Genomic DNA, 16678 nt, shown 5'->3' with positions numbered 1-16678 from the left:
CTTTTAAGATATTATTTTTAGAGATGTCTCTATCTACATTTGAAGATATTTTTATCACCTAAGATTCTATTCATGACAATTTAGAGTCAAGTTGTTTTTGTTTTTGTTAAACTGGTCTCTGCTGAAGCAAGGGCCTAGACACTAGTCAAGGGTTCAGGAGGAAGAGGTGTAAAGAGGAGACGCAGACGCAGGACGTGGTATTGTGACATGTCACATAACTTGAAATGATTTGACAACTGGACAACATCTTGTCTCTTTTATTAGCACATTCAAACAGCAGCAGGAAAACCACCTTCCATTTGATTCTTACTGAGATTTATTGTTTTTAATAATGCCACTTTTCAGAAGTATAGACATGTGCTCACTCAGACAGGCTGACAAAGTGAAAACTCGCATGTGATGCAAAGTGCCCACTGGGCTGTAGATGGAGACACAATAGAGCACAGTGACAGTTCAGTCAACACCCGCAGCAGACGGCAGACCCCAGCCTCCCTCCCCACAGTTCGGCTCCCCTCTGCCCTGCAAACCCCACAACGGAAACCTGGCAAACATAGAACACAGATGGCTACTGACTGACATGAAAAGTAAGTTTTATTAAACATGTTTACATACATGAGTTGGAAGTTCATTTAAAAGCACAGGGGAGTGTTAAGACAAGTGGTCAAAATAGAAAGAGACTACCCAATTATAATCAGTTGAGTGTTGGCCACTAAGACGGAACGGAATCTAGTAGAAGTGCACCAATGCTTCGGTTCTTCCCGCTCAGCCTGGTGAGCAGGGCTCAGTCTGTGCCCCGTGGAACAATGGGCAGATAATTCTGGCATGTGTAAATGATAGTAAATAATTCACTTGGTGCAGGCAGTATGTCTATGGATTAAAACCTAGTGTGTACACAGTGTCTACATGTGTTACAGCCCCACAGTAGGAATCTACACCAAAATATTCATTAGAAGGAATTTGGTCCGTACTACGTCACGTTTTCCGGAGGGTAAAAAATAAAGTCCATCTATAGACATTTCAGTCCAGACCCACAGATGGAGTCTGGCTAAAATCTGTAAAATGTCTATAACAAAAGTGGATGGCTTAGAGTTCTTGGTTATTTCGGGATCGTCATTAACAAGCAAACTGTACAAGGACATGCAACATACAAGCTGGTCTATGTGGAGCTAACATACATGATTAAATAACCTTTTTTTTTCTTTTTTTCTTTTTCTTTTTCTTTTTTTACAAAAGTGCATGCAGCTTTGAACAGTTCCAAGTCATGCTGCTCTACTTGTGTGACCACAAAAGTCGAGTGACTCGAGAAGGAAGGGAAGACGTGAGATGCACCTGCAGAGACTGCGGCTGGCAGCACACGTACGGAACGTCACAAGGGAAAGTCAAGGCTGAGAAAAACTAAATGAAGAAAATGCAGATTGAAATTTGACTCTTTTATTTTCCCCCCCAAAAGTAAGATACTTTGCATTAAAAAATCAAGCTTTGTGCTTGCATCAATTTCAAAGAAATGTAAACTAAAACTTGGTTAAAAAAACATTAATTTAGTGCAGAATATTTCAACTGGAATTTCCAGTGGAATATTGAAAAGCTCAGGCATGCCGTCTCCAGCGCAGACAGGAGTCTCCACGGAGACATGGCTGAGCAGCCTGGGCAGAGCGGACAGTGTCTTAGGCTCAAATCCACCCCTTGTCACCACTCTGGGAAGTCGAAGTATGGTTTATACACACGAGCAGATTTCATGTTGGTTATCAGGAAGAAAAAGGCATTACAAGGAGTGTTTCAAAGTACAGTGATGCAGTTAGTCTTATTCCCAGCATTTGCTGCAGACTGACTTCTTTAAAAGTCTTCCATGCAAAACAATGGGAAACATAAATGAATTGTCTAGGATGCAAACAGATATGCTCTTCATTAAAAAAAGTAATTCTGTGATTATTCATTTTGGAAGAGAATGCTTTGTCTTTTGGATTTCCACACATCAGACTTCGAAGAATGAGAAAATGGAAGCCAGTGAACCCTCCCGGGCCCGCCCTGTCCTCTGGGGAAGTGCTACAGAGACTGCTTCAGCCCTTTTTTTTTTTTTTTTGGTGCTTTTGGAAAAAAGAAAGGAAGGGTCTCTGTTAGCATCACAAGGCCTGTTGTGACAGACAAAAAACAAGTGCGAATAACAAATATGGTGATGACAAAACAAAAACGCAAGAAACCAAAGCCAACCAACAACACGCAAACAAAACGCAGAAAAGAACACAACTTTTAAATACCAGGGAGAAAACACTGCATGTGGTCTGTGCAGAAACATGTAGAATACAACTTTTCACAGAGTGAGGGTTTCCAGTTTGTTCAATTTGGTGTGTGTGTGTGTGCGCATATGTGAATTTAGTTTCCTCTTTTTCTGTTAGAAGCATCAGTGACTCTCTTAACATGTTGATTCTTTGATAGACTGCCTTGTTCTGTCATGGGAAGCCATGTTTTAAACAACTGGGACATATTATTGAAAACTACTACAGGCAAAACACAAGTTGATTGTCTGTCTCCAACAATGCTTTGATCATGAAATATCTGGTTCAGATTATTATCCTGGAAGGTAGAGTTTCATTGGCATGACTCCGGGATGAGTTCACTATGATCGGATGCAGGGAGGACCCGTTGAACTCTCCAGAGACGACTGGGAAGCCCGGCGGGTGAGGGGGGTGAGTGTGGGGTCCACCAGTGAGGATGGCGGGAACAATTTGTACCATCCAATCACCATGCTGGACAGGTCGAGTTCCTCCAGCAGGATCTGAGCCACACCCATGAAGCATTTGTGGTCCATTCTGCCATAGTCGCCCCAGACAATCACCTGCAGGGAGAGAAACATAACCTCATTTGAACTTCCCTCTCTTTCATGTAGAACGGAGCTCAAGCAAGTATTCTATAGAAGTGGGCCAGTCAGTGAAGGAGAGAAATGAATAATGAACGTAACCAACACCATGGAGAAGGATCTTACAAGAAGAACTAGTGACCTCAAGGTGCTTGGAGACACTCCACAATGATGTTTAGATTTGATGGATACAAATGATGCTTCCCTAGTCTAGGAGGGGCAGCATCCACAGAAGTCATGTTAAAGAAATAAACACATATGTCTATTCTTACATTCATTCAGCAGCTCTCTAGTGTAACTACAGTCTAGTAAGCAATGTGGAGGGTCATAGAAAATTAAGATCTGCAACTATGGAGGGGGCAGGGAGGGAAGGGGAGGTGGGATTAATGGCAGTCAATATCTGTCTGGGGACGGGGGACACACCTCATCAACAAGGGTACCTGCATAATGCATATTTGTATACCTAACCCTTAACTGTACCCCCAAATTTTAAAATAAAAAATATTTATAAAAAAAAGAAAATTAAGATCTGCATAACCTAGGAGGGCAAAATGAGTAACCAACTCAGTGTGGCTTGTCATGTGTGTACAATGAAGAAGGTACAAACAATGGGAGTATTCCTTTGATTTATTTTGTATTACAGGCTTGTTAGTGAATGGGCTGGTTGAAAAACCACTGTGAGCTGGTTCCCTTTGAGGACTTGCTTGCCAATTTTGATCTGATCAGATGAGTAATATTTCGGCAGGCTCACCAACAATGGCCACAATCTGGGTCAACTCTTATCAATGTTGAACAAGCTGTCCATTTCACCTACTCTAGGCTCTGTTCTCTGACCCCACAATCCTCTGAAGGTTCTCCACGAATGTATTCACCTGCTTTACCCAAGCAGCATTGGTCACTACCTTTTCAATTTACTGAATAATTCTGCTAAATTACTTAATCTCCTGAGCCTTGGACATAATCTCTAAAATGAGGCTACTGATGTTTATTGTACATGGTGGTTACAAAGTTTAAACAAGGTAATGTAAGCAAGCATCTAGAAACACATCTGGCATCTAGCCAGGATCAATGCTGGTCCCTGAACACGCCTCTTTTCCTCTCTCTTCTTCCTCCATGCTCTATGTCTGGGACACAACAAGGCTTAATCAACTGTTGTGAGCATTGTTTTCATTGATAAACCTCTATCTGTTTGTCTATCATGCACCATCTATCAATCAAGGAGACAGAAGGGTTGGGGAGTAGGGAGAAGGCAGAATTAAGGGATGGAGAGAAGGAAGAAATGAAGGAAGAGAGAAGATAAAGTTTTCTATTAGATTCACCAGATATTTTTCATAGTATACATTAATTATATTATAAATTAACTATTTGGTATTTTTTTCTACTCGAGAATATTATGCTACACTTATCTTTACCAAATCATATCCTCTTTGTGTCTGACCACCTCTTCAGTGCATGGATAATGTCGATCTTGCAGTATCAAAAGGCAAACAAACCACCACCAACCTGAAGAACTTTCCCCTGTGGACTTTCATCAAATACCAAGGACTGCTGATACAAGGGATCCAGGGTTTTCCGTGCAATTCTCGTCTTCTTCTTGGCTATACAGGCCCCATTTTCCAGAAGATAAACTTTGACATATGGAGCTGAAGATATATTAACACATATGAAGTTAATATTTAAATTCAGCTGATTTTTGTTAGAGAATGCCTTATTAGAGAACTAGAAATGATTACATAACGTTTCCCATCAACTATTTAAATAATGTACAATTCCCATAGCACTGTCAATTCTGTTCCTTAAACCCACATGTATGTTACCATCACTGTCTTTCTCCTCATTTCAGGTGAACTTGTATACAGCCACCTTCAGACTCGGCCTACTGGGGTCATGGCTGGTATCACAATGAAGGCTTATGTCTTAAAGCTCATTGCTTCCTCTTTTTGATTAGAATTATATTCTTTTTTCTTTTGCCTTTATAAATGTGCAGAAAGAAAGTAACTGGCATAAGCTAAAAAAGAATCATAGCTAAGCTTTTAAAATTATGACAACACTCTTCCTAACTCCTTCTGACAGAATAATTGTGTGAGTGGACCCAGGTCATTTGAGCAGAATCAAGCGACACAACTGCCTTTTACTCCATCAACTGACACAAAGCAAAGCATGTGAAACTCAGGTATGGCCACCTTCTTGAGTTTTTTGCCCATTTAATATTCTCTTGCCCATATTCAGAAATGCTATTCCTTACCAGGTGTGGACTTGGAGCCAGGCTTCTGCGTGAGGCTTCGTGCTCTAATGACTTCAACTTCCAGCTGGCCCTTTTTATCCTCCATTCCAATCTGAATATCACCTGTAAGAGGCAGGAGGCAAAGTGTTTCAATTCCTTGCAGTCACATGCATTTAAAGAAAATGAGAGGTTCATGACAAACTCCAAATTATCATCTTCATGATTTTGATTAAAAAAACCCTAATATTGATACCTTCCACCCCACAACTCCACTTTTCTTTCCAAGACTTCAATCAAGTTTTGAAATGTGTCTCTCATTTGTTTTGATAATAACGCATCTTATGAGATCTACAAATAATTTTATAAATCACTAACTATAACTATATTGAAGTATTTCCATTATTCTTATACTTAAGAAGATTCACTCTCATTTCATCCAGTATATTTACTTTTGAATAAATAATGTAATTAACTGCACTTCCGTTATTTAGAGAAAGCCACCATTAATATTTGATGAGGATCCCAACGGTCTCATAAATACTTTTATTTATCTATCTCTCTCTCCATCTATCTACTATCGATCTATCTACCCATCCATCCATATCATCTATCCATCTATCTATCTATCTATCTATCTATCTATCTATCTATCTATCTATCTAATTGATCTATCATCTATTATCACCAATCATGATTAAACATCATTTTATTAGACGGATGGACTATGGCATGGGCATGCCATTACCTATTTAATCAGCCCTCTGTTGAGGGAAATACAGATTCATTGCATAGACTACATTATAATGCTATGTATGTAAGCAGCACTAAAATGAACCATTTTCTAAGAATTCCTGCACACTTATTCAACTATTTTTTGAACATAAATTTCCAAGATTTTTAATTTTCACATCTAATCACATGGTCATTCGAGAATTCCATGCCTTCCTCCAGAAAGGCTTCTCCAGTTTGAACTCACCAGAAGGGTCTGCTTTCCCAATTCTCACACTCATCAGTATTAATACTGACAATATATCTAATATTTGCCAATTGGTGCTTAAAAAGTAATATAAATTGGCATTTCTTGTTTTATTGTTAGGGAGGCTTATATAGCCCATGTATAGTTTGATATGAAATTAGATTGGTAGCTAGAAGAATAGGAGAGAGTTCCCTCTTTTTCATTTCATTGAAATGTTTGCTCTATAATTTTCAAAACATCTGGGCCTATTTCCTCCATTTTTGGTGGGTAAAGTGTTAAATATGAATGGTTGGTTTCCTCTACCTTCTGTTTCTTCCTAAATTCCTTTTAGGTTATATTTTTCATAATCATCCATCTTAAATTAATTTCCAACCTTAAGCACTTGTATAAGAGGTATCATTCAGCAACTTGCTTTCTCCACTCACCTTAGAGAAATATCTTCATTCTTTGTAGACAGATATCCACCCAAGTTGAAATATATAGAGATCTAGCATATTCCCTTTAATTTCTATATAATATCCTATTATGTGAATGTCATATTTATTTATCTCATCTCCTGTTGGAGGGTGCCTGTATTTCCTGTTTAGTGTTGTTTCCAAGAAGGCTGCAAAGAGTTTCTTGAGGATATATAACTAGAAGAGGTATTGCTGCAACATAGCACATGTACATTTTCATTTTTACTAGATATTACCATATTGTCCCAGTTGGTGACTGCACCAAATGGAACTTCTAACAGCAGTATGTAAGGATGCACATTTGTGAAAGTCTTTGCCACTTTGTTATTGAAGGATTTAAAAAAATTTGGGTCAATTTGTGTGTGTTGTCGAAATTATCAAATTAAGTTTGCTACATTCTATTCCTAGTTTGCTAATTTTTATCATAAATTCATACTGAATTTTATCAAACATTTGTTCTGCATATACTAAGATTTCTTTTTATTAGATTAATACTGTTAGATTAATATAGTAAGCTATGTTAATTGATTTTCAAATATTAAACCAACCATGCGTTCATGGGAAAAAAATCCAATTTGGTTGTGATATTGCCATTTTAATATTGCTGAATTAGTTTTGCTTGAAGTTTACAGATACTTTGAAAAGTATGGCTTGTATCTGCTGAATATCAACATAAAATTAGTTTTTGTTTCGTAAATATCATTTGAGACTTTTAGGATTAAGAGTAACCTATTTCATTTATTGTGATTAATTTTAGAATTGGGTTACTTTTGTCATCTTATTTTGTGTTTATTTTTAAATGCCTTCTTTTTGCTTCTTTTCCTCCTCTCTGTCTTCTGTCTTTTATTTATTTTCTATCCCTTAACTTGTTTGAAGTGCAATATTTTATTTCAATTATTTAAGAAAGTATTAAATATTTAACATATGAGTTCTCGTTTTTACATTTCCTAACAAAATTTAAATTTAATATTTCTGTTTAATCTCAGGTAAGACAAAGATTTTTACCTAAGAGCTCCTCAACTTCTCAGCTCTGACGTAGATATTGACTGGCATTTGTGTTTTAGCTTATTTTACTTTTTTTCTAATCAAACCCTGATTTTATTAAGTTATTATCACTATTAGTAATTCTTAATAAACTTACCAAGTTTCACTCATGTCTCTGCTCATCATTGCTTCTTAAACCCGTTCTTTTCTTTTAAACTCATTCTTCTTGCTGGAGCATGTCTTTCGGTGAAGAGCAATAGACAGCAAACTCTCAAACTTAGTCTTTGTGTGAATGAATATGGCTCTATGTCATCTTTATTCTTCAATGAACATTTGTTTTAATATGGAATTTCAGGTTAAAAGTTTTCTTTCGCAGTTTGAGAACAATTTCTTTTAAAAATGTTTTGGCATCACTAAGAAATAAAAGCTGTTCACTTATTCCCCCTCCCCTCTTTTTTTTTTTTTTTTTTTTGCTAGATAATCTTTTTCTTTCTCATGACTTGAGATTATGTCCTGGGATTTCATTGAGAAGTTTTCCCTTGTATATTTGTATTTGTATATTTGTATGTATTTACTTATTTTGTATAAATTTGTATATATTGTTTTCTCCATGCTTCAGTCGTCATTATTTTTTCCCCCAAATTTCTCTTTATTCTCATTCAAGGCTCCTAATAGAGTAAGTTTCAGCTTATCAGTTTGTTAGTTTTACATCTCAGCTTCTTCCCTAAATTGACTTTTTAAATCTAAACAGGCTACGTACTTGGTAATTTCCTCCAGTGTCCCTGCCCTTCATTAGTTCTGTCTTCAGCCTTGATCAGTATATTATTTAGCTCATCCAGTGAGTTCAAACTTTAGTCATTCTATTTTCCTTTTTAAAAATGTATGCTTAGAGTTATGAGCTCAATGTAAAATTCCTAAATAATCCAATATGCAAAATTATATGATATATTATTATGAATACATCTTTTAGAGTACTATAAAATTGTTGTATAAAATTCAGAAATATAAAGATTGAAACCCCCAGTTAAACAGATCTTTCCACATCCTACACTTGTTTGTTAGATAAAAGAGAAAAATGATGAAAAAAAAAAAAAGCTAATAATGGGAGTGGAAAGTTTCAAAAATGAACCTGCTTTCTGGGTCATTCATTCAGCACACTGTTTGTTGCGCCTTCAGGTGTCCCAGGCCTGTGCTGGGTGCTGAGAATGCCAACTCTGTCCTCAAATTGTTCCTTACAACCTTCTCTACCATGAGCTTATGTGATAGTTTGTTCTTATTTGAGATTCTGAAGGTACATATATGGTCAAAAGGAAACAGAGTTGATGATGATGGTCATAAAAGGGAGACAGCAGAGTATAAATGGTCAGGGGTCTGGGCTCTGAGTTCCTATGCCTGGTTTGAATCTTGTCTCTCTTATCTATGAGTGGTGCGACCTTGACCTTGACCTCTTTGTGTCTCAGTTCCATAACTGTGAAACAGGAATAATAATGCTATTTCACTCATAGGATTATTTAATGATTAGGTTTTCATTCTCCAACTTGCTTTCTTAAAAATACATATTTTTTTAATAACCTCTTTCACCTTGTTTCTGGGCATTACATATGATACTCTCTGAAAATGTTAAATATAATTATTTCTAAATTGTTTTTAGTTAGTTGAAGCATTTCTATTTTCTCAGGTGTGAATTCTCTTTATTTACCAGGTCAGTTGTCAACTTTGTTGTTCTAGACTTTCTCATGAGTTTTTTTTGTTAACATATTTTTTATTTTAAAATTGTGGGGTACAGTTAAGGGTTAGGTATACAAATATGCATTGTGCAGGTACCCTTGTTGATGAGGTATGCCCCCCTGTCCCCAGACAGATATCGACTACCGTTAATCCCACCTCCCTTCCCCTCCCTGCCCCCCCATAGTTTCCTGCCACTGTCAATCCTTTTCTTATAGTATTATGATAACTGTTCAAGGTCCATTTATGAGTGAGAACATGTGATACTCAGATCTTTGTTTCTGTGGGAGATCACTCCATATTATAAACTCCAATTCCATCCAGGTTGCTGTGAAATTCATGATTTTGTTCTTTTTTGTGGCTGTATAATATTCCATTGTGTATATGTACCACCATTTTTTAATCCGGTCCTCTTTTGAAGGACAGCATGGTTGGTTCCCATGATCTTGCTATTGTGAACAATGTTGCAATAAACACACGTGTGCAGGTATCTTTTTTATAGAGTGACTTGAGTTCTTCAGGGTATATTCCCAGTATGGAGATTGCAGGGTCATACAGAAGCTGATTTTTAGAGCTTTTATTCAAAATAATCAAAACAGCTCGGTATTGATACAGGAACGGTATATAAACCAATGGAAAGGAATTGAGATTCCAGAAGCAAAACCTCAATTTTTCAACCAACTCATCTTCGACAAAGCCTCCACCACCTACCACTGGGGAGAGGAGAACCTATTCAGTAAATGGTGCTGGGAAAACTGGCTGACCACATGCAGAAGATTCAGACAAGACCCCTACCTATCCCCATACACAAAAATGAACTCTAAATGAATCAGAGACCTAAATGTAAAACTTCAAACCATAAGAACCTTAGAAAATGCGGGACACACACTTATGGAAATTGGAACTGGCATCCAATTCCTGAAGAAAACACAAAACGCACAGGCCATAAGAGATAAGTTGGACAAGTGGGACCTCATTAAATTGACAAGCTTCTGCAAAGCCAAAGAAACCATCAAGAGAGCAGGGAGACAGCCCACAGACTGGGGAAAAGTATTTGCCAACTCCATGTCTGACAAAGGCCTAACATCTTGGATCTACAAGGAACTCAAACATGCTGAAAAGAAAAAAACAAACAACCCCATTTCAAAGTGGGCAAAAGATATGAACACACACTTCTTAAAAGAAGACATACGAGTGGCCAACAGATACATGAAGAAATATTCAGCCTCACTAATCATCAAGGAGATGCAAATTAAAACTACACTGACATACCATCTAACTCCAGTCAGAATGGCCATTATCAATAACTTAAAAAATAACAGATGCTGGAGAGGGTGTGGTGAAATGGAAAACTTCTACACTGTTGGTGGGAGTGTAAACTATGCAGCCTCTGTGGAAATCAGTGTGGTGGTTCCTAAAAGCTCATGAGTTTTATAATTATGTTTCGAGCTCAGTTCCTAGGCATTTTTGGTTTCTTTTTGTACTTTGAGAGTTTTAAAAAGTTTTTTCTAAAACATGTACATGTACAAAGAGCCAAACTGTTCTACAAGACTTGTCATTTTTAGTCACTTCTCTCAACTTTGCCTTTTAAAATTTTTCATTATCATTGTGTAATTTCTAAAAAACTTTTTGGCACTTGCCTCACTAGTTCTAAGCTCTACACTTATAAAATATTTTCCTTTTCTCAGTTTGAGATCTTGTTAACTTCCAATTTTGTTCTCTTTCACTGCCTTTTTACCCCATTACATGCTCAACAATTTCTGTGACTCCATTCTCCCAATATTTATGATTGTTAGCTTTTTTATAATGGTGTGAACTTTAATTTCTTAGCAGATTCTTGTTTTCCCTACATTTAATTAGGACCTTTAATAAAAGCATTTGCCGATATATTAATGTATTTATTACTGATTTAAACTTCTCTTTCTCCTGGTTGTTTACCTCTTTCATAAATCATACACATTAGGCACTAAAGATTTTACCTTATGAAATCTGATGTGCTACAATTTGGACAAACTACTGTAAAGTTTTGCTGTAGCTCTCTCTACCCCTCCCTCCACACTCATCCTGGGTATACCGATGTCTTTATCTTGTGAGAAGTATGTATTTATGGGATCTCATCTTCCTCATTTTTAGCTCACAATTGTATAAATCCACTTAGTTCATTGGGTTGAAGTAAATCCTCTAGCAGCTTTATAAGCAGTGCTGCCGATGAGGAGAATGCTTTGGGACCTTGATAGGACCCAAGTATATATTTATTCTAGCTGCCTGTCATTTAACTGCCTGTTGTACTCTAGGGTGGAGGCCAGTTGTCACTCAGAGTCTTAAGGTAATGCTAATCTTCTGGCTTCAAGTGTCACTGATGAGTCTGGTGGGAATCTGACTTTTGATAGTTTTTATAAAATTGTTTTTCTCTTAGGACACTTGTATGACCTTCTGTCAATACTCAGTGGTGTGAAATTCCACAATGACATGCCATTATGCTGAGCTATTTTCATCCACTCTGCTGGGTGCTCCATGGGTCCTTCAAAGCCAGAATCTTCTGTCTATCAGGTAGCCTGCCCTTCTTCCTTCCTCCTTCTCTTTCTCTCTCCCTCTTCTTCCCTCCCTCCTTCCCTCCCTCTTCTCTTCCTTTGTTTTTTCGTCTCATTCTGTCACCCAGCTGGAGTGCATTGGCACCATCTTGGCTCACCAGCTCATGTCACCCTCCTGGGCTCAAGGCAAACCTGCCTCAGCCTCCCAAGTAGCTGGGACTGCAAGTGCACACCACCACGTCTGGCTAATTTTTAAAATTTTTTTGTAGAGATGAAATCTTGCTATGTTTCCCAGACTGGTCTTGAATTCCTTGGTTGAAGCAATCTTCCCGCCTTGGTCTCCCAAAATACTGGGATTACTGGTATGAGTCATCACACCTAGCCCCTTCAGGGATCTTTCTAGCACAGATAAAACATATAATTTTCCTGCTTATCAGCTTTCTTTTAACTTCATTTAGAGTATATTTTCCTGGTAGAAGTTCTCAATTCTTCTGGCTTTTGCTTAATCCTTTAGGAGTTCTGTACTACTCCGAGATTATAGAAAGATGAACTTAAGTGTCTTCCAGTACTTTTTAATGTTTTTCTCTCCTCTTCATTTTCTTTTTTTACAATTGAGTCTAAAATATTAATTTTTGCTAGGTTGTGAAGTAGAGAGCCAATGTCATTAATTTTTCTCACACAGGTAAGTTGTCATGAAGTATCCTTTACTGAAGAGCCCATCTTTTGTTTTTCTGTGCTGTGAATATCACCCTGTCCCTGCATTTGGATCTACTGTAGACTCTCTGTCCTGACAGGGTTTCTGGTAATTCGAATATTTATGACTATTTTATTTCATTTTCCATAATGCCTTAAATTTGAAAAAAATGCACCAGAAATCACATAGGCGTTTGCAACCAGTAACTCCCTAGCTAAGATGTTGCTTTTCTCTTGTATTACTATTACGCTATTTTAAGTAACTTTGGCAACCAAGAAACATCTGTTTGCTTGTAGAGAAAAGAATTCTTACCCATTGCAGGGGTGGCGAGGGTTTGGCGGCCAACAAGCTGAGCTGGTCCCAATCCGTCCAGAAAATCACTGAATTGACTGTCGGCTCCCAATCGCACTCCAGGAAATATTAAGCTATCAGCAAAGGATAAAAACCAAAGGGAAAAAAATAAATGTTGAGTCTCCTAAAGTTTTTTTCATTAGTTTCCACCCGACAAATTCTGATCATGGAAGGTGAGCATTGCCCAGGCAATCTGCTTCCTTACTGCTCCTCTGGTACCGCCTCTGAGCCACACGTGTGAGGCTCAACATGGATGGCGAGAGGTGTAGACTCTCAATTCCAGATTGGGGCCCCACTCAAGAGACTCAGTTACAGTTTTTAATATACCAAGTGTTCCAAATCCCATGTAAAAGTATTGCCGACATGAAACAAAAGATGCAAATCTCCTTATCAAGAATCTCACACAGATAATCATGCCTAAACATTAAGTAACATTAATACTCGAATTTTTAATGTGGCCAATGATTTCTTGAATAAATATTAAAACAGTGTAAGTTTTTATTTATAAATAAAATGTCTATTTATCTTTGAATGTTTAGGATATCTGAGACTTTTATTTAGTCAAAATGGAAATTAAAATGGAAGTTAAAATGTATTTTTTATACAATTTGACCCCCAGAAGCCTAGGATGTGGCTGCCAAGTGCAGTGGCCTCATGTTCTCTGATGCCCTTGTCTCTGGGTAATGAGATACTGCAACACAGCGGGCATTCAATGAGGCTTTCTTGAATGGGCATATTTCTATAGCAATTTATTGTTTCCATTGTGCTCTTGCATACTGTACATTATTTCCTTCCAACCAAGGGAATTAGCCAGGCCACACACTGTTATCCCATCTAGGGACTATGAAAATAAATTTGTGAGAGATCAAGTGGTATCCATGGTGTAGGCAAATTTTATTTGATTTGTTACTTTCTGTATCACACAATAGTGTCTTCAACCTTTCTCTCTTTTTAGATTGGAAAGATATAGTTTCTTTAAAAAGTAGATTAGAAAAAGAGAGAGAGAGGAAAAAAAGAGGAGATTCACCTCCTCAAAGTAGGGGAGGCGATCATCAGCCTTTCATTGCTTTAGGCAACTTTATCAAACATTGGAATTTTATCAGTGAGTTGATCTCTAGAACTTTCATATCTGCTGACTCTTGTTCTTAGTGACACCTGCTGAGCCCCCATCCCAACCAACGGAGTAAATACAGCATCCGACTAGTTTCAGGAAGGGTAAGAATATCCAATACATTAACTTGGCGCAATTTGATTTAATTTTCTAAACAACATAGAAAAATGCCAGTAAAAAAGGAAAATCAAGCATGAATATTAAATTGGTATACGAGTAACCTGAATGGTGATGAGTGAATAATTACAGAAAATTTATTCCAAACCATTATGTCTCCAATCATGGTAAAAAACCCCTGGTCCTCTGAGACGTATTGCTTCTGACTATGTTCATCCTCTCATCCCAATCAAATAATGATCTTCTTTTCATTTCACCAAATCAATGAATACTTTGAAAACTTACCCGTAACCTTTCTCTTCACTGCTTGTTGTCATCATCTGGGTATTATAGTATGTATGTCAGTGACTCAAGTGACACTTTTGCCTTTCTTGGTTTCTTGACTTCATTCCACCAATTTCTATGGGTTGACTCTGAACTTTTCTATCAATTCAAACCCTCTTATCTCTTAAATCTGCAATGCCAATATTTTTTGTACTTATTGGCCACATTGACTTGCCTGTCTGCCATTCTGGTTGCCCACTTCTGACTCCTTTTTCCCTTTTATCTATGCCTCATGTAGATGGGGATGCTTCCTTCTATAAGCTCGATTTCATTTCTAAGACAATCAAAGTAAGGTTAGACGCAGCAACCGTTGCTAATTGGTTATATGAATTTGGTCCATATATTTCACTCCCCAAGTCTTTGTTTCTCAAATTGACTTTTGCAAATCCTTGGACTCTCTGGCTATCAGCAGATATCACAGGCAAGAAGCAATACTTTGGCATTATCTCATCAAGAGTTATAGGTGTACTATTTAACTTTGTTTTTGACTAATGTGAAGAAATGACTAAATGCCATTGACCTTGAAGAGGGTGTCTATCTGTATGGATTTCATTAGAACAAACCTCAATAATTTTCAGAAACCTAGCAATGGAAATCTATGTGCCAGGGAGTCATGGATCATACATGGTAATAAAGTTAGTGAGAAGATTTAGTCTTTGGATAATGTACAACGAGTAGAAATAGAATTCAACACTCCAGGAAATGGTTTAAGGACAGAGCCTCAAAGTGATTTTAGAATTATTTATTTTCAGTGCAGCCCTTTTATCAGATCTCATTAAAATGTCTTAGCATTGTTTATTCAACATACCATTTGATCAATTCCTTCTGCTAGATTTTTCCCAAGATTTATTCGTGATGCACATGAATCACAAATGGAGAGTTATCATGAAGAAAAGTGCAGGAGAATTATAGAAGCTTCCTTTTCTTTTTTGAACAGTAAATATTTTATTAATCTACCTCTATTCTTTAAAATTGGTTTATCTTTGATCATGTATTACTTTGCTTTAGATAAAAAGCACTGTTTGCATCTGAAAAACAGATAGATTGGAAAGAGATTCAGAGTTACGTTTCTTAGTATTGCTCTTAACTTCTTACATGTAAACTTTCAGTTTAGGAAAAAGAATTCTATTATAAATTCATTAAAAAAAATTTGTATGTGTCAATCTCCATGTTATCCACCACAATATAATAATCACTTATCTGTAGGACCTATCACCTCAATAAAAATTCAGTCTTATTAGAAATATTGACAAGAATAGGAATAAGCAGGCTTTGTGCAGGATCCATACAGGTGGTTAAAAAAAGTAAAGAAAACACATAGCTTCATTATATTTGTTTTCAGAATTAACTAAAACCACTTAGTCATAAAAGTAATGAGGAAGACAGAGCCTGAATTTTTTTCCTAAGGTAAAAATGAACTGGAGATGTTTTAAAGACAAGACAATGTAAGTCATTTATGTGTATGAGAACTTTAGACTTATGACAGGTTAGGGCCTCAAACAGCTTGGGGAAAATTAAGAAAATGGGAAATCAGCTTCTTACTTCTAAATGTTAACTCAGATGCCAGTGACAGGCCTAGACGACACCTTTCCCACAGAAGAGAGTCCAGTGATCTGTGTTTCTACACTAGCCCTCCAGGACAGGGCTCTTTCGGGCTTTGCTAGGTGACCAAACATGCACCACACTGTAAGGTCACGTCCTTTCCTCCTGGAGTTGTGGACAACCAGGTGCATGCTGGCATCCCAGGGAACATACATCTGAGGCAGACTGCCATAGCGTGATGCTGGGCTCCCAGTTAAACAAAGCAGCCGTGAGACCGTGCCCATCCTTCCACGTATGCCCGCTCTCCCACCCCAGCCGCATGGTACTTACTTTCCTTCAGAGCTGTAGCTGTTGATGCTGCCGTCGGTGGACTCTCGGCTGGGCTGGCGCACCATCTTCCGCATCTCGGCCGCCATGCCCGTCTCTGTGCTTCTTTGGATGGTGCTCTTCAGCTTCTTGTGGCCCGACTCTGGCAGGAGAGAGTCAAGGAAATGCTCAGTTTTCTTTAGAAAATTTTCCCCAAATATCAATTGATTCTGCAAATACAATGGTTAATTTTCACATAATTAAGCAGGTCATCATGGCCCAGAACCATCTGATGAATGGCGTTTCTCTACCAAGACGTGCATGGTGAGGGCAACAGGGACAGGTTCCCTACTCCAGCGCCTGCCCAAAGCTCTGTGAACCCATGTGAGCTTGTTGGAGTACTGCTGCTAAGAGCATCTGTGGAACCCTGTACCTGGCACTGAAGTGCCACAGGGACAGGCAGTGGAGAATACCTAGCAGTTTT

At 37.7% G+C, this 16678-nt stretch overlaps 1 protein-coding gene across 34 annotated transcripts in view; it reads right to left on the bottom strand.

Annotated features, from left to right (window-relative positions):
- Positions 1-241: 241 nt before the first annotated feature.
- The window catches only part of RIMS1 (regulating synaptic membrane exocytosis 1), a 192377-nt gene continuing 175940 nt past the window's right edge, over positions 242-16678 (bottom strand). For 13 of the 34 annotated variants that reach the window (XM_021709927.1, XM_021709986.1, XM_021709944.1 and 10 more), the window contains 5 exons: positions 16219-16357; positions 12756-12868; positions 5100-5201; positions 4358-4497; positions 2426-2833 (listed from right to left, as the gene is read on the bottom strand). In XM_021709927.1, coding sequence (XP_021565602.1) covers positions 2615-2833; positions 4358-4497; positions 5100-5201; positions 12756-12868; positions 16219-16357 — 713 coding nt within the window. In that variant the 3' untranslated portion in view covers positions 2426-2614. Of the gene's footprint in view, positions 2834-4357; positions 4498-5099; positions 5202-12755; positions 12869-16218; positions 16358-16678 lie in introns of all 34 variants that reach the window. The other 21 variants (XM_021709938.1, XM_021709934.1, XM_021709941.1 and 18 more) reach the window with 2 other exon arrangements.

This window comes from Carlito syrichta, unplaced genomic scaffold, assembly GCF_000164805.1.
Source record: "Carlito syrichta isolate Samal-C Ts95f unplaced genomic scaffold, Tarsius_syrichta-2.0.1 Scaffold74859, whole genome shotgun sequence".
Lineage (NCBI taxonomy): Eukaryota > Metazoa > Chordata > Mammalia > Primates > Tarsiidae > Carlito > Carlito syrichta.
The sequence above is the reverse complement of the archived record's forward strand: the minus strand, read 5'-3'. Positions and strand labels throughout refer to the sequence as shown.